Raw genomic sequence first — 20,088 nt, 5'->3', positions numbered from 1 at the left:
AGATGATAAGTTTTATCCACCGTTACAAATAATATTCAGAGGGTTAACTGAATTACGTTAACCAGTGATTCTTGAAGCTATTCCTTGTAAAAAATGTAGACGACATTTTGGTCTCCTGTTTTTTTTATAGTTTTTTTTTAGTAGTTATTAGTTAGGTTCAGAAAAAATGAGTGATGCTAATTTATTAAGAATCTCTTTAAATTATTGGGAATTCGGTTAAAAATGTGATTGCAGGAATTACGGGTTAATGAACAGGTTTCCGGATAAGCTTTTAGTAAATTACAAATATATTGTCTCGATGTCGGGACACATGTTCACGAAAATCCGAATATTTAATTTGCCTTAATTATATATCACGACGAAATGTAACACGTGTTCCGACATCATTATAATGTATTCGTAATTTACAGAAAACTTATTCATTCGTACGTAAGGCCTGCAATCCCGTTTTTAATCAGAATACCAATAATTTGATGATACTCTTAATAAATAAGCCATACTAATTTTTCTCTGTGTGTGATTTTTTTTCGTTATTTATTATTAGAATAATACGACAAGGCAATAACTTAAGTTTTTTTTTCGTTATTTATTATTAGAATAATACGACAAGGCAATAACTTAATATTTATTAAATTGCAATACTTTTTTTTGGTTTTTACCTAACTCTTATCCGAAATAAAAATAATAATATGCAGGTACTTAATATACAAGGCATTTCACAAATTTAAAAAATGTACGCAGATGCGGGTATCCCATATCAACAATTTTCTCGGTTTCAAGATAGTGGTCTATTTGTAGGGACATTTTTGGAATGGTACAAAAATACAGATTCGCGCCATTTTTTCTTACATAATGGGTAAAATAATAACGAGATAACGATTCGTTCCTCGAGAAATCATATTTCCAACCTTGTAAATATAAGTCTTATAAGGCAATAATTTTTCCATGTGACGGAGCGGCCATAATTCATAATATTATGTAAATTTGATCGCACGAAGTTTTGAAGGAACATACTTAATTATTGTAAATATTTCACAGTCAGAACTAAACATCGTCAAACATTTGTGTGCATTTTGCAGAGAAGGTCAACGTAGGTGCTGTCACTTATAACAACGGGACAATGAGACGACCTCCATTCCTCTATGAATCTACACAATATGATTGCATTTAAATAAACAAACCTACTATATTTAAATTAAAACGTAATCAGGACGTTAAAAGAGCCTACCTTGCTCCTATTTAGATCAAGATACCTCCGACGACACAAAAATCTCCTCTTTTTATACCGGGAAAATAACTCATAATTTCGACATTAGAATCAAAGAACATTTAAGGTATTTAAAAATAATAATTTTTCCTATTTTGCTATTATTGTAAATAATCACAGTTTGGTAAAAAATACGAAGATAAATATAATTTATGTTAATAATAAAGGAAAACGATAAGATTACTTAGAAGCAGAGGCTGCCCGTGACTGAAATTGCCAGCAGTGCATTTCACTATTCAAAATGTACCTAGTGCGTAATATAGGTGGAGAAAAATAATGAATGGGCATACCTACTGCAATTCATTGTATCTACTAAGTTAAACTTGTAAAATAATCGATAATAAAAAAATAATATTTCTACGTCAGCGTTCCCAAAATCATCTCGAGAGTAAAGGTCACGCAATTCATCGTTAGAAATATAGCAAAACCGTTTGAATTCACCGTGCACGTGTTCCAATGTGTGAATGTCGTAGCGCTAACATTGTACATTAGTTTTTCATGCGAATATATCCAGACGCATTGGATTACATCAAAGCGCTTCGGTAATGCACGGGGTGAGTTATTTATCCGGACTGCTCTTACACTTGATTCGACGTTAAGAGTATAATCTGTCTCGCTCATGTTACCGTTTCGTCAGGTTCAAAAAAAGTAACGTTGTTTCATTTATTGCATACTAATCTGTTTGTTACATTTGAAATGTTTTTTTTTCCAAACCGTCTGGTGCCAGTGGAACTTTGGCACACCCAATTGGGATATGTTGTGATGCTCAAGGGAGTGAGGAGGGGAAGGAGATGGGGAAGAGGAAGGAAGGGAAGTACCTGGCTATTCAGATCTGGTCACGAAACGTCTGGTAGAAACACGGACAATACCAACGCAAACTAAAGCAACGTTTCAATTCTTAATGGTGGTCTTACAACAGGGCGATACTGATAATAGCTTACACTCTGGAACGTGCTGCAAATATACTACATATTAATTTAAATGAGTAGTTTGTGAATTAATCAACGAAAAATTGATATGAACCCGCGACATCCTGCTTGCTAGTCGAGAGCCCTTACCCCTCTACCACAGAGACCGTCAGATGAAATATTTATATTGGAAACTCAACAACTTTATAAAAATAGATAGGCACACTTTTCTTAATTTATTAATATTATTTTAGCCATTTGTACATCCTAGTTTAAAAATGGATAATTTATTATTACTTACATTCAAACATTATTAAATTCTAATTATTTATTACATTTTCTTTAGATTAAAATGGCTACTACAATCCAGTTTCAATCTTTCAATTTGTATACACTATAGTTTCCGGAAGCGCATAAAACGAACCGTATATATTCTTACACTGAGCTCTTGTATATTTTTTTTATTTAAATGCATTTTATACTATGTTCCCTAATGAGTCATCGAGTATTATTATAATAATAGACTAGTTGACCCCGAAATGCTTCGGTATTGCTAATGTATTTTTCGAGCATCTCCGACTTCTTCCACCATTCACTTCTGTATACCACAACATTACTGTTAAAAAACTACATTACATTGACTTTAATTCGATTCCGTATCTCATTCCAGTGCAGAGATATTGCGTTAAGTATTCCTCGGGCGTCACCGACTTTTTCTACCATGCAAACCACTCTCTAAACATTCCTGGCCATAGACATATGAATATTAGTAGACCTGCCCTAAGTGATTAAAAGCGTATTATCCCCACTCCCCATACCGGTTCCATTGGAGCCGGCTGGGCTCGCGTATGGCCTCAAGTGAAATTTGAAAACGTGACGTCATCATTCTTGTGCGAACTATGGTCGAGGCATCATCGGTTCATTTTACGAAATAACACGGCAAAATGTTGACTTGTGATATGAAAACTTGTAAAAATAGATGTGAAAAAGAGAATAAACCCAATTGTCGTATTACATTCCATAAGTAAGCATTATTTTACTTTATTTTAAGCTTATTCACACCGTATTATATGGATCAGTTTTAGAAACATATACTATCACATCACAATGTAGCGATTCTCAAGTGTGCTCATCGTTGTTTACTGGGGTAAGTAAATTATGAAACATTTGTAAAAGTGTCTTAACTAAATACTCTGAAACTAACTACGACTCTGCAAACAGAAGAAATTTACTTTGCCGAATTTGGACTTCACAAATTAGTTCATAACGTGGCGAGTAATTTGCGCTCCCATGTAAAAATGTCTATTCATTCAAAAGCAGATTTTACTTTTAAGAACTAAATGGTGATATTATAATGCGAGATGCCTATTTACTGTCAGATTGATTTATTGACGTATCACAGTCAGCTTAACCCCCTTCGTTCTTCAACAGTTGATTTTACCCCTCGCCATTATCTTCTCGTCTATTAATTCCTATGTCTGTGTTCCTGGCACTATTATGAAAAAACTTTGAAATTTTCAGCGATATCAGTCGACTACTTTTCGGGTTTTTCTCGAGCAGAAACTTTATATACACAGAATATGTCAAAAAAATTCTTGTCCAATATCGGGTAAAAAACTCTGGGTCCTCGTAGGTACCTAATTCTTTACGTATTAGTTCATATTGTATTATTAATTCGATAGTAATAATACCGGATAATTTTTTGTTCCGCCGTTTTTATGAAGTAGATATGCATAACCGCAAGGGCACATTAAAAATCTTAAAAACAACTTACAAACAAAAGATAACATTGTTTTTATGTAAGTCGGCACGTATTTGGAACGAGCTACCGCCATATCGATATCTTTCTGCATTAATTTAATCCAGGCCTCTTCAAGTCTTGCATTAAATTCATTCCTTTAGCCCCTACTCAACTCGCCTCACAACACTGCCCAACCGGTTGGAGACAGGGACGCTCTCATGAGGTGTCCCATAAAAAATATAGTTCCTCTGTCTTTACACTGTACAGACAGGGGCGCTCTCATGAGGCGTCCCATAAAAAATATAGTTCCTCTGTCTTTATACTGTACAGACAGGGGCGCTCTCATGAGGTGTCCCATAAAAAATATAGTTCCTCTGTCTTTATACTGTACAGACAGGGGCGCTCTCATGAGGTGTCCCATAAAAAATATAGTTCCTCTGTCTTTATACTGTACAGACAGGGGCGCTCTCATGAGGTGTCCCATAAAAACAAAATGAAAACAAAAACATAGGTAGATTTATGATTTATGAGGAGAAGAAGGAAAAAGGTATGAGGGTGGGTAGGAATATTAGGGTTGGTGTATCCAAAAGTGACTGACGATTGAATTCATCCGTCCTACTGCGGGTCGAGAGAGTCCTGCTGGAGCGGTAAAAAGATTTCCCTCAATCAATCTCTCAGCCAAGTCAATCGCTCGCCACACAGTAGGCGGTTAAGTTAGCAATTAGTTTAGCGAACCACCTGTTGCTGCAGTTATTGCAAAATATATATGTTGCCTTGGTATGTGTTAGATACGTGATTTAAAATATCAAAATAATGACAGAAGAGAGAAAATAATTATTTTACATTTAAATGTGCACTCACAAGTGACTCGCTTTGAAAAAGGAATATTTATTAAAACCCCTTTCGATGATTGAAATCACCAATCTTTATTATAAAATAAATTTAGTATTATTAGTTCAAACTGCTAAGGAATTTGTCGAAACGTTGCAACGTGAAAGTATGGCATTGAATATTTCCGCATAAAAACTACAGTTGCGAATTCATCCAGCATTGAACCGAAAATGTTCATGTTTACTTTGCCTAAACCCTACAAAAGCATGTTTAGTTATCAAAAGACATTCCATTAAAGAACGCAACATGAAACAGAACAAGACACAGAAAATAAAAAGAAAACTGTAACAACTAGGAATCGAACCCGATATCTCTTTTACCGGACATTGAGACCAAATGATTAAACGTCATATTAACAGAATTAACAATATTTTCTTGCAACTATTTATTCTTAAATTTTTGGCAACTATATTTTTAAATGATCACAAAGTTTGTAACCTAGATATGGTTTGTAACCTAGATAGTGTCTCGGACAAACATATTTACACTGGTTTTTGATAAAAAAAATATTTTATACCAATCAATGTAATCATTGAAGAAGAAGATAATACTGACAAATCTGAACGAAACATGAAACAGAACAAGACACATAAAATGAAAAAAGATAACGATCACATCTAGAAATCTTAGCAACTTATAAACAAGACATTCCGCCTGTTAAATCGTACTACAACCTTTGGCATACAATATAAATACATGCAAATCGAATTCAATACAAAATTAAAATATTGTACAAACCGTCATGACTGTTTTTCATTTTGTTCACTGCACAATGAATTCACAATGGTATTATTTAATCAAGTCAACGATAATAATGATAAAGAATTCAACATAAAACACAATTCATTTAAAATATCAGTTGTTTTTTAGCATTTTAATTTTTAAATCACTTGTTAAAAATCCAATGTCGTTTGTGAGAATTTTGTAGGCTTGTTCGATTCGGTTGTAGAGGAATGTTGGATTTTCACTACGTGCCTTCTGGTGGTATTGTAAGTTGTTTTGAGGTATTGTGAGGTATCGTGTTTGGGGGTAACCCGTTTGGAGGTTGCGCGGCGACGGGCCACGAGCAACTATCAACTTGTACTAAGAGATTTACAGCAGCAGAACCTGCTGTACTCTGTTGTTGTGGTCAGTGAGGAGGCGAAAGAACTACGGAGGTTGTTATTAGTTAATTCGGCTTTTATAGGACCACGTCCGCACCTTGTCCTTAAATAATTTAAGGAGCGGGATGGTCCCTCTAATGTATTTTTAGATATTTCATTGTGTAATTTGATCGCAACTATTCACTTACATATATTTCTTACAATCCTGCAGTGACCAACCGAAACTAGATCTTCAGCCGAAACGGAAACCGAATTTCGGTTTCTGTTGTATTTTCGGCCGAGACGGAATTTAAATATATTTTTTGTTTATATATAATTGAAAAACCTCTCTACGCCACTATACCCAGAAATTAAGCTTTTTTTATTGTTAACTTGTCAGTTCATCTAAGTAAATTGGTTTACTTTTAGCGCTGTTTGGTTCGTTGTTATGTAAGAGTGCGTATAAAATAACAAAATTTCCGTGAGCCAAGTCACGAATTACCGAAAGGGATAAAGCAACCACGAGCCGTTTGCGCTATTTTGTTCTGTTTACGGTTCTTCAATATACGCCATTCTGCTGTATTAAGTAAAAACACAATGTCTTTCTTGAAGGACTCCACAGCAGTATAGGTATGCTGGTACTTGAAACTATTAACGATCTGAGAATCACTAAATATAGTCAAGAGAATCAGCCTAGTATGTTAGACTATGGCAATATAATAAATAATTATTATTTAATCGAAAAACTTTGACGCAGAGAAGTGACGGTTAATTGACACATCATGAACGCAGAGAAGTGACGGTTAATTGACACATCATGAACGTAGAGAAGTAACGGTTAATTGACATATCATGAACGCACAGAAGGGACGGTTAATTAACATATCATGAACGCAGAGAAGTGACGGTTAATTTTTGACCGTAACTGACGGTCGGTCACTACAATCCAATATCTAATTTATGAAATAATTGATTATATTATCTAACCATTAAAATACACCGATATCCCTAAGGAAGAGCTTATTTTATTTATTGATTGACCTTAAGTTAGCTCACATCGTTGTGTGTGCTAATAATTCTATATAAAATTTAACATTATCTTTAAAAGTTTAAAATTTAAACATATAAAAAAACACAAACATAACATCAATATTGGAGGTAGACATACTTTCTTGATTCCTTTTTAAAATGAAACATATTTTTAATCTCAATAATTTCTTTTGGTATTTTGTTGTAAAGTTGGACGACTTGGTAAATCAAATTTTTCTGGGTGCTTGATTTCATCCTTGTAGACAATCTAATTGGCTTTGAATTTCTTGGCCCGTGTCCATACAGCACAGGTACTGCATCTTTTCTACACAGTGACCTCAAACAGTTTTTTAGTTTTAATTATTGCAGAACAAATTAAACCCGTTTGTGACAATTTTATTGGCATTTTTTTAAATAGTGGGCATGATAGCAAATTTTGACAAAAATATTTTCATACTTCATTTCTTGTAGCTTAAAATGAATGCTTTCTTAGTTAAAAAAGTTGTATTTTTTAACCTGCTTACATTTTTCATAGTATTTCATTTTTGGAGTATTATGTCTTGTTGCGCTACGTCTTTCTTTGGCCAATGTTTCAGACAGCATTATTGTGTCCATCATCAGGGCAGATGTAGCCTTACTTAAATTATTAAATTACTTTTATTCATCAAATTGATCAAACAATATAATAAATGGATTCTTTATTTTCATCCTGTAGAGCTATTGAAGCCTCTCTCTACATTCAGGGAAGTTCATCTAAGTCAGGGAATTTGTGTGTATTTCCACTTTGAAATAAATGGAATATTTCTGAACAACTAAAAAATGTTTTTGAAAGTTTATTATTAGACATAAACATATATTTAAAAAAAATTGAAGACAAATATGAGAAAGTTTTGAAAATGGCACACCTTAAGTTTTTTCGTCTGAACACTGAACTAAAATTACTGATAATGAAAAAAAATGACATTTCATTTTAGACAAATGTATTATAAACAATACTGTTACCTCACTTTTGCGTAGTTCCGTATAAAAATATTTAATGAAAAATTCACAAAGTTTCATAAATTTTCTAAAATTTCGTTCGGAACCTTTGGTTTCATAGAGGTGTACATATTAATTCTTCTGTGGTTAACATAAAGATTTGACTATAAAGCTTGGTGTTTTTTCTTTCTAACACCGTTTAATTCATATTTCTAACAGACAGTAAGAGAGAAAATACGATTTCTTTGAGAACATATGAGCTGTTCCCAAAAGCGAACAACTTTACTCTACGTGTAATAGATGCTTGTTCTCAAAACAAATATGCCTGAGAGGTTATAATACGGTTAGTGGCAATTGGGTAATTAGGCGTCACTTACAAGTTATGCCCATACTTTTAAACTATAACCATACTGTTAGTAACGTAGTTAATGTTTATACTCGTAGTAGTTATGGTAGATAATGGATTTTACGTAGTTTCGTATTCTCAAACAGAAGCCTAGCGAAAAAAGGAATGGTATTAACAAAAATGTTATGGAAGCTTCACGGTATGGAGAATATATTTTTTTAGATAAATTGCAATAATTAATATTCACAAATCCCATGACTTACAGCCAAGATGACAAAATAATGTACTCACTACTGGGCGTGTTTTGGGTTTTGCACAGCTGATGAGTAGCCATTTACCCTAAATTAATGCTTGTTTACCAGCTGTGTAACATTTAAAACAAATTTATTAGTAAGGCTTTTAATCTTTAATTTGACTAATTTTTTGTATTGTAATTCTGTAAAGACGGATTATTTTTGCCTTAATAACACAGAATCCCCAAAGAGGAAAATGGTTTCCTTCAGAGCCTCCTATCTGGGATTAATGTAAAAAAATTAAAAAACAGAAATTTTTTTGTAAGCTATCGGCCTACATATATGAAAAGAAATCATTGTTCTTACTGTGAGCGATGAAAGAAACAAAGAGCGATCTTACTGTGAGCAATGAAGAACAATGTCAGGAGCGTTTGTCGAAAAAAGAACAAATTTCATACAAAATCATTTTTTGCGTGTTACTTGTGTGAAGTTACGCCAAAATTATATTATAATTTCAGTAAAAAGTTTGAATACGATAAACCTTTTAATACAGAAGATTTTATTTAATTTTATCATAACAAATTTCAATAGACAGTGAAATTTCTTTTCGTTTACTATTTAGTTCCATTGATTTATTTCTTCAATGGTTGCGTCTTTTGCATTCATTTTCTGAGCCTTCACAGTTGAGTACTCTTAGCGAACAGATACCAATTTGAATAAAAAGCTGTATCCACGCATAAATACATTTGAACGTGAAACGCAAACAAAACAAAGAGAAAGTACTCCGAGGTAGTGTTATCACTCTTCAATTCCAACAAACCAGCGTCATGTGACAGAGTAAAACGTACGTCCATAAATATCTTTTGAAATTGTATTCGGTATCAAGAATGGTGTGGACACAATATTTGTATGAAAAACTTCCCATAGTAAATTAATACGATTATGCAATTTTGGCCAGTGACAGTTTTTTAATGCAGATGTTTCTGACCTATGATAATAATAATTGAATACCGATTGTTAAAAATACATTAATTCGCATAAATAAATACGATAGGTTTTCATTCTGGGTGGGCGTATTGATACGTCTATTAAGGCGATGCCATACGTAGTAATGCAAAATCATGTGTTTTTGGTTTGAAAATTTGGTCGCCTAGAAATGTTTCAGATGCTTTAATTAAATACTGCGAGTAGAATACATCTTGGCCTTTGAAAAAATCGAGAATTTTTTAGATAAGTCTTTTTATAAGCCCAGAAAAAAAAATATGTACAAGGCCTATGAAAACTGCTTTAAAGTTAAAAATCTCCTACTTACAAACCCATTTTTGGTTATGATTTTATTGTATAATGTGGCCAATTAAGTTATTTATAAAAAATTAAATATTTATGCCTGAACATCCCCAAAATAAAATAAAAGGAATTTATTGCCCATGTTTTTTCCTTGCATAAATCAAAACAGGCGGATGGTGTAAAGCGGGAATTTAAACCTTATCGCCATCTACCTAAGGGTTGTTATTGATAGCGGCTCAATTTAAAATATTACACGACGTAGTGCATTGCCTTAAAGTTATGTTACGAAAATTTGCTATGGTGAGGAAGGTAAAGGAAGTCTGGCAGGGCCGAGACTAAGCCGAAATGAAAATTTTTAAAAACCTGTTTTAATCGCCTTTATAAATAAACTTTTGCATGCCAGAAATTCTATTAGTTGTTTGTGCCAAACAACTAATGCTAGGGGCTACACAATCAGATCTGCTATGCATACCACATGACACAGGGTATGATGCTGCTAAACAACATGACTCTTTATTTCTTCAACACAAACCTTGAAGACTTCAAGAGACGTGAAAAAATGTCTTAAACCAAAATGAAATTAATATGAAAATGATAATGTGTCTTAAGAGGAAGCTACAAGCCAAAAGTGTCTATATTCTTGGTACACTTTATATTGTAGGTAATAGGCATTAAAATCACTTGACAAACGGAGTCTAGAAACGTTCAATTTCAAGCACAAAACTGTTTTTTTATTTATTTTGTAAATAATTTTATAAGAAAGCAAAAAAGTTAATCAAGTGAACCTGTCACAGATAATCTTAGCTATAAAACTGTAATTTTAAAAAGTTGTTTTCTTTGCGCGTTCATACATTTTCATTGAAAAAATATTTTTTTCAGTAGTTTACATTTATATAATAATAATGGACAAAAACCTAAACTGGAAAGATCAAATCAACCTTACCATTAACAAAATACGGAAATTAATTTATATTTTTCTGAAACTGCGTAAATTTCTATCATTGGGAAATTTAACTTCAGTCTACTACGCATTAGTACAATCCAATCTCCAATACGGTGTAACCAGTTGGGGATCCGCATACAAAACTAATCTCCTACCTATTGAAATTGTACAACGCTTTGTTAAAATAATATTGAAAAAACCGAGAGATTATCCAACTCAACTTATATTTGAAGATTTTAAAGTACTGAAATTTAATGATACTATCCGAAAAAACATAATAATTCAAATAATAAAAGAAAAACAAAATCACAGTTTTTCAACTGAAAGATGTACTCGTCAAAACATATATTTCCAATACAAAAATGTAACACCTCATTTGCACAACATCATTACACATTTCTAGGCAAAAAATACTTTAATAATAATAACCTACCTGATAATATCAGAAAAATCGACGACGACAAAACCCTACTCAAAGTGATCAAAGAACATTTCAATGTAAAAAAATCAAAATAACGAAATTCGTCAATTAAATAATGTAACGTTATAAATCGTTAAATTGTACATTGTTGATATACATTTATATTTTGAATGTTCTTAACTCCTTAAATTATTAATAAGAATACTTACATAAATAATGTTCATCTCGATACTCAGCATCTCTTTTAAACACAAGCGTCTGCTTCCATAAAAGAGTAACATCAAAAAATTCAAAAAAAAAATTGTGAAAACTAATTTTATTGTTAGCAAATATTATTATACATTGTAAACTGTTTAATTATTAGTAATTTATTTTAGTTGTATTCTAGTCAAGAGAAACGATAGGAAAACCTTCAATTTATATATATATAGTATATTTTTGGTATTCATAATGTACACCAATAAGTTATAAAGATTAATCAAAATGGTGATTTAGCATTAAGCTTCGCCTTAAGAACTAGATGCATAAATATAATATGAAATATAAAACGTCACTTACACGTGGTGTATGGGTACTTCATAATTACCGATTGATTTATGATATTACCCTTTTTAGGATATTTAGGATATTACCCTTTATTGTATCCCTCTGATTTTCTTGCCGGAATGCTGGGGATAGAACGTCTAGACGTTAGGAGAAATATTGCAATGGTGTTAGTGGCGCACAAGCTGCTAAATGGGCACATTTGCAATCCAGATATTCTGGAACGAATTTATTTTTATGTCCCTGATAATTTCATCAGAGCTAGACAGCACAGATTATTTATTTTTCCAAGGGGCAGGACCAACCTACCAATGATCATGCCTTTGGGGAGAATAACTACTTTGTTAAATCACATTTCTTCTGTGATTGACATTTTCAATTTGAACCAAAGAGAATTTAAGATGCAACAATAGTATGCAATAAGCATACTATTTAACAAATCTGGTTAATCAGATAGTATTGATGTATTTACCCATGCAAATAAATGTATGTACTGACTTCTTATAAACTGTAATTTATAAACTGTTATTTGTGAAATGTAAATGGAATATACTGTTTTTCACAATAAATCAATAAAATAAATAAATAAAATAAATAAATTTAGAGTTTGAATCTTATCAATTTAAGTTTGGGCCCTTCCAACGTTACATAAAAGAAATATCTATTAACCTTGACACAAATTTCCACTTTTATAACAGGTATAGTCAAGTCTACAAAGGTTCAAGGGACTTTATTGGGAGCAGGTTCCCCTTGAGAAGGTCAGTTAGAAATCTAGTTTAACCATAACCAGTTGACAAAAATAGATTAACATAACTACAAGTTTAACATTGGATCAACCTTATGTAGTTATCTCACTTACAAACAGTTAGGCTGGATTGTTTTATTCGGGTTATCACTAAATTATCACTCGACGGAAATTACTCAATCATGCTATTATAGAAATGAAGAAAAGAGTTTGTTTTATCGAAGGAAGCAAACACTTTGTGATGTGACATTATATATTAATTGAAAAAAACACTTTGTAAAACACCACTTTTATTTTTGAATTAATATTAACAGCCAACCAGGTTTCGCTTAGCTCAAGCTTCATCAGGGCTTATTATATCAATTAAAGTTATTTTCATACAGACACATATATATAGAAGAAAATAAAACAATGAGTGAAAGAGATAGAAATAAAAGAGCAGACACCTTATTAGTGCTAGAACGAGAAAGGATGTATAATGATTACAGGATGGATATTTTCTTCTATATATATGTGTCTGTATGAAAATAACTTTAGTTGATATAATAAGCCCTGATGAAGCTTGAGCTAAGCGAAACCTGGTCAAAAATAAAAGTGGTGTTTTACAAAGTGTATTTTTCATTTAAAAGAGTTTGTTTTCACGGTTAGGTTTGTGTACACCATGTCCAACATTTTACTTTGTTTTTAACTCATTTTAAGCTATTAATTTTACTGCTTGAAATGCGTGACTTATGCTTACTAAATGATAGAATAGAAATAATCGTCCCAAGCACGACTGCAGGTCGTCAATGAACAAACGACTAAGCGTTCTTAATTTATTCGACGTGAACTGTTGTTTGTACGTTTTCAATTTGCAGTAATGCACGGGAACGATGACAAGTTATCAACATTATGGATAAATTCTTTAACTATCGTCCGTGCTAGATACCCAAGCATAGTTTTGTTACTCCGATTATAAAGATTAAGGGCCTTTCTATTTATTGTTTGAATAACGCGCAAGAGTTTCAACTGCTCGGACCCAATGGGACAATTGTACCTCAAGAGTGGTATCTTATATTATAAGATGATTCGATCAATTCAAAAGAGTGTGGTTACTACCCTAGTTAATCCTCGGGGAAAACAGGGTGGTAACTAGGTAGGTATAAAACAATAAATTTTTGAATAAAGCAAAGTCCTACCACTGAGATTCAGTTGAACAGATCCTTTAACTCTTCAGTACTTTCATCACTTTTTTCAGTTTGCAAAGGTTTTCTGTGTATTTCGACCATTTTATTTTTTAAGTTTAGGTAAAAAAAATACTGTTTTAGAAACCATATAAAATTATCTTTCCGGTGTATGCATTTAAAATGAACACTACTATTTACAAATAATAAAATTTTAATATCAAACGTGAAAAATGTTATCAAAAACGCAAACCACATTTTTAATTAACTTTTTACGACAATCGTAGATAAATTGAGAGAACTCGATATTTACGAAAACACATTCGTTTTGTTTGGGAAATTTGTAAAAAAACTGTACCTTCACTTTTATCTCGTTCATATAATAGAAATAAATAATTTTTGAGGATAAACCGATTGTTACGATAGCGACGAGAAATAAGAATTATTAATTTTAACTATTTTCAGGATTTTATTAGTGACATCCTGTTCCGTCACGCCGATTTTCTTTTGACAGGCCGTGTGCTGACCAATAGTATGGTCAGATTTTGAACTGTACCGTTTGAATTCACACACGTCAACTATAATCACGGAGTGCCGTGAGCGGTACAATCGTATCAAAACGTTCGTCCTGTCAAAACCAATTTATGTACTATCGCCGGCTATTTATCGGAATAATCCCTTAAACGTATTCTATCGCAACTATCGCAATCCAATTCAACATAACGAGTGCTACCGTACAACGATCACCGTTCCAGTGCTGACAGATAATTCTCGAGATGCAGATTTCGTTCGCCACCCGGTAAGCTGACTGTGAATTAACCTTTTAAATTGTGCTATCGCATTCGCCTATCATAAGCCATAGGCTTTATTTGTGTGGAATAGACTTTTAAATAAGGCTATCCCAACCCTTGTTCGTTCCTCGAACACATCCAGTAATCTTGAAGCAAACTGGAAAGGATTATTATTTCTCTTTTTAATGCATAAAAATTACGTATTTCTACATGATATAAAAAAAAGATAAAACAACCTTTAAAAAAATATGGACGCCCGGTCATATATGACCCTCAAACACTGGAGGGGTTAACGGCCCTTTTTAACCTTTACTCGCTTATTGCTATGTCATAATGTATTATTATGTATTTCGTATTTTAAATTTATTATTTTCTTTTGAAATTTATTATCTTCTCTTTAAATGTAATATGTAGATTACATTTTCATATTATAAAATGAAGGCCTCAGCACGGGCAAGCCACCCAGTGAGACCTACATTACTGGAAAACATAAATTGTAACAAAATAATATACCAAATAAAAAATAAAAATAAAAAAAATAGTGTAGTCTCGCGGATATAGATTTTATAAATATTATAAGAAGTACTATACGGAGAAAAATGACTAAAAAAATTGCTAATTTATTATGAATCTCTTTCAACTTTTAGTAAATTAAAAATATATTATCATGATGTCAGAACATGTGTTCACGAAAATCCGAATATTTTTGCATTATAATTCATATTCTCGTCATGTTATTATTATCAAGACAAATGGATAAAACATTTTTAAATTGGTGTTTTATTAATAAGGTCTGTTAATTTATCGCGAGGACTAAAATCGATTTCTCTCCGTGTAGGACTAGAATTGTGCAGAGAATTTGAAAGAGTAGACAAATATAAAAATGGAATAATATATCATGTAATTAATTAACCCTACAGACGATGGGATGTGTTCACAAGGGCGCTCATCAACAAACAGAAGTCGGCTCCTGACAATGGTAATGTGATATGTATACAATATCGGTTAACAAGTTCGAATCCAAGGTCGTCTGATACCAAACATTATTTCACGACTGATTTGACATTTTGAAACATAGTTGGTTATTTTCATACACAACTAAGTATTTGAATTAGCATCAAAGTATTTTTCCGGTCTTCAAAATGCTAACGAAAATGTAAGTAATCGATTACATAAATTATTTGTGAATTCATTAGTACCAAAAGGCGTATATTTAAAATACATTATGATGCCACGTATTGAAAACACCCATATTTAATGGCATTATAAAAATTTATTCATAATCGCCGGGATCTTGATAAGGCACTTTAGTAGGAAGCACTATCATATTAAAATGCTAGGTTAGGTTATTTTATGTTATGTTAGGTTAGGTTAGATCAGTTGTGTTTTTTTTTAAATTACCCTGTCTGGCAGGAAAATTATTTCAGACCTGATTGTATTTCAAGAGAGCTATTAATAATTTAATTGTCAGCCCTGCCATCATCGTCAATATTAAATTCCATGCACCGACGAGGAACACAATACAAAATGTTACATTTTTCTGTAACACATACACAACCAACTATCAGACACACTCACTAAATAAAATAATGCATGATCTGGGCAACAGGTTAAGGGTACTATATTGTTATAAGTACTGACTCGTTTATAGAATTAAGCCTAGTCTATACCCACCAGCAAGCTACCAGAAGCGTACGTATTAAGTAATGCAGTTTTAGTGATTTGACTTATAGTATTGTTTTAGTTTCTATTTTTTTATGTTACTGTTACGTGTTTTGCTAATATTTTCTTATTTAATTTGTCAGTTTTATAATTTTTTTTTGTATAATTATCGAAATCTCCTACGTTAGCTACCGATGATTTTATACCGATTTCCCGAGCACGGTCGCGTTGTTGATACCCATGCCGATGTTGATAAGACAATAAATAAGCAGTCGACATACGTTGGTAACACTGGAAATATTTTCTTTGAATTTATATTCCGACATGTCAAACGTCGTACAGTTACGTAACAATATTAATAAATTGGCAAAGTTGAATTGAAATACTAACCTAAATATTCATTGGCAGAAAAGGCAGTCCGCATTTCATTTTTGACACTAAAAAGTCAAATAATGAGTTTTTTATTCATCTCTTGTTATATTAACACATTTCTTTTCTGCAAGCCCGAAACAATGCAGCGTCATTGGTCCGAACGGTTTCAACTCGCCGCGCGCCGCGCATTCTAATTCTTTCAATTCCGAGAGCTTCGTTAGTTCAACTGTCGTTATTCATCATCAGCAACAACTGTGACTACTCTGGCTACTATATTTGGACTGTTTAATTCGACTACCACAATCCTAACCAGATCCCCAAAAACATAATGGCATCACGATGAAAAATTAATACTCGGAGACAAAACAAAAAGGCAAAGAGAACAAGAAGGCAAATAAGATAAGATAATTAATATCGTTACGTATACATAAATGTGATCGAGCAAGATGAAAGACAATTGTTATCAATCCAGCAGCAATAACATACAACATCATAGAGATGTTTTGCGGCTACGATGTTGTATGTTGTTTTTGATGGAATGATAACAATTTTCTTTTCCAGCAGCAATAACATACAATGTCATAGCCATAAAACATGTCAATGTGCTTTTCCCTCCGACATGATTATTGTCACGTTGGTCCTGCAGACCGGAGATAAAACATTTTCAATACTGTATTTTGTAAAGACAAGACGAATTTTAGAAGCACCCACAAAAGAATCTTAAAAAATGTGTTGCAAATTCTATAATCCATATTATACACAAATTTTTATTTCATTTTATTAGATACATTACTTGACATATTTTCATACATTATTTGATAATGTGTGCTTTGTGCTGAGGCCCCCTTTTATACTTTAATAATATTATTAAAAAGATAATAACAAACAACAAATTGGATGAAATTAAATAAAATACAATAATAAAGGCGGTAATGAAAAAAAAAATCAAAAATGGATAATTATGGTTCTTTCAATGAGGTACAGTGGTAAATAATTATTTGTGTATGTAATGGTGTTGTGTCTTATGTATATACGTTTTACTCTACCAATACTTATATATTATCTTAGACCAAAGGTTTAAAAATCAACCCTTAATAAATAAAGTTTTTTTTTCTTTAGATCTGTTTTAAAATGTCTTTTTAAAACTTTGATTGAGGGTTGAACCTGCCTACCCAGGAACTGGAGTTGAAAACTCTGCCAATCTCGCCAAATGCCGATCGGGTAGGACCTTAATTTGTTTCGCATATTGAACTGCTGTAACGTCACCCTACTTCAGAAAAATGCGTGTATGACCGGTTGTGTGTATGTGATTGCAACCAAAAGTTGATAGAATGCATTGTCATCGACAACAAGTCTATCTGCCAAGTTTCAACTCGATCGGAAGTCGGAAAGTGGGTTAATTTCTGCTTGCAAGATTTGAAAATTTGAAAAAAAATAAACAAAATTTACCGCAAACCGAGTAATTCAATATTCTACCATCAATAGTAATTCCGTGAACAGTAGAACTCGCTTTCAAAAAACTGTACGTCTGGTTTTCTCTTATTTAATAAATCAAATCCAAAATTTCCTCTGAAGCTATAATAATTGTAAGTAGGTACTGAAACAACTGCCTACTTAACTAACACAGGCTTGTCCTAGTGAGGTTAAAAATTCTAACGTAAAAAAGATAAAATGTAAAGAAACAATAAACAATAAACAACAATTAAAAACCATTTTTATACCTTATGTAACATTTTGTTTTATTTCACGTAAGGAATTATTAATTGTTCAAGTAAATGTCACCTCCACAGCGACAATTTTTTTCAAACTTTCTTCAGGCTCGTTGGTACCATAGTATTGATTATTTAAATTTGACAGATCGTTGTATGAATCACGATCATGCGACTCTGGAGGGACAAAAAGGTAGTATCCAACAAGGCCAACATCTTGGACTGGAACTAGAGCATATCAAACAAATTTAGAGACTGGTAAATGCCAAATGGTCGAGTTAAAACCAATGACATTACAATACAAATAGACACGTCTAACAAAATTGACCCGAAATGTAGCAACTAACAAACACTCTTTTATGTTTCCAGTAATTTCTTAATTCTATTACGGCAAAGAATATGTGTGTGTGAAGAAAATACATCGGGCTTAAAAGTTATCGTTTTTGTATTTAAAAGTTGCGGCGAATACTACATTCTACATCACGGGTGTGACTGAGATGACAATATACGCTTACTCGCTTACACGAAGACGAATACGGAACACTATACGCGTTGACTTACTACCTATCAGTAGGTTATCCTTCTTCTTCTTGTGTGTTGCTACGTTCGCTCTCTCACTTTATTTCATTTCGAAAATTAACCGTTTTCGGGTACCTAAAAGCCTTCTGCATTATTGTATTTATTGAAATAACTAGAAACTCCATTAGATCTGTTTTTTGCTCTTAAATGATTTTTGCACCTCTCAAAAACACAGGTAAGTAATATTTAAAAAAAATAAAGTCTAGACTCTAGAGCGAGGTGTTTGTGTCAGCTGCTGACGGCTTATCTGACGAACGAATTTATTGTGCCATACTGAACGCAGTAAATTTCAAGTGTGTCCACTGGACCGAGTTCAGTGAAACCACGCGCTTTATCCCAATAACATATCTTCACTTTTTAGTTCATCCAAGGCTCATCAGTAAATAAGTATAAAATGTCATTTGTCAAAAAATAGAGAAGTTAGCAGAAGATTGAGATTGGGACCTTGGCGTTTTGAACTTTAAACCCTTCTGCCACTAACATAAATTAACACCACGTTTTTTTACACGATTTTATTTGTTTCTCATAAATTCTTCTTCACACCTTTCAAGTCTGCTGACTGTTCGTATTAAAAAATAATTTACAGTAAGGTTTTCATTTTTTTCCAGTAGAATCTGGTTCTAAATACAATATTGTCTGTATACTTATAACATTTCTGCAAACATCATGCAATACAAACCAACGTCCTACGCACTCTGAATTTATTCATATTTGTGATATTATGTATTCGAATATAATCAGTATGATGTTATATGTCTAATAACAATGCGCAAAACCTTGAAAAATATACGTCTAGCTGAATTTATTAATTTATAACATTACTATCACTTCCTACCTAACGTGAAACTAATAGTTCAAACCAGTATTTTTTTAGTTTTAAATATAGCAACGGAGTTTCTAATGAAGACGAAAATTGAAATAATAAAAACTGAGATTTTTAGAGATGCCGCAAATTAATGTTTTAATTTTTTTGTGGACGTTGAAAATTAATCCAGTAGACGTAGTTGAAAATCTGTGCGCCGAAACAGCACAAAACTCGAGAACTGTAAGTTCTGGTATCATGAAATTTACACATTTTGTTTTCGTTGAATTAATGATTTTTGATGATCACAACATAACTTCTATCGTGAGCTACAAAGCTTTTAAATACTAATTAATCTGTAAAACAGTAAAACAAAATACCATAACTGTACATTATTCATGAAATTTTTTTTTTTTGTAATAAATTTAGAAAACATATTTATTTTTTCAAAAAAATTAGAAACATACTAGACTCCAAATCTATGAAAATTGTTTATTACTCTCTTTGTCAATCTATCATTGAGTATGGAATAATCGCATGGGGAGGTGCAACACTATCAGCTATAGATTCATTATCGAAGGCACAAAAATTAATTA

At 32.4% G+C, this 20,088-nt stretch overlaps 1 protein-coding gene across 1 annotated transcript in view; it reads right to left on the bottom strand.

Moving 5' to 3' along the window:
- The window catches only part of LOC149420066 (organic cation transporter protein-like), a 39,990-nt gene extending 34,047 nt beyond the window's left edge, over nucleotides 1–5,943 (bottom strand). Inside the window, exon 1 of the mRNA XM_089637468.1 lies at nucleotides 5,546–5,943. Within this exon, the coding sequence (XP_089493594.1) occupies nucleotides 5,546–5,564 (19 nt within the window). The 5' untranslated portion in view covers nucleotides 5,565–5,943. The remainder of the gene's footprint in view (nucleotides 1–5,545) is intronic.
- Between the last annotated feature and the right edge of the window lie 14,145 nt (nucleotides 5,944–20,088).

The sequence above is a fragment of the Hesperophylax consimilis genome, chromosome 11 (assembly GCF_061612785.1).
Source record: "Hesperophylax consimilis isolate HC1 chromosome 11, BYU_Hcon_1.0, whole genome shotgun sequence".
NCBI classification, from domain to species: domain Eukaryota; kingdom Metazoa; phylum Arthropoda; class Insecta; order Trichoptera; family Limnephilidae; genus Hesperophylax; species Hesperophylax consimilis.
Note: the sequence above shows the minus strand (reverse complement) of the source record. Positions and strands in the feature narration are given on the sequence as shown.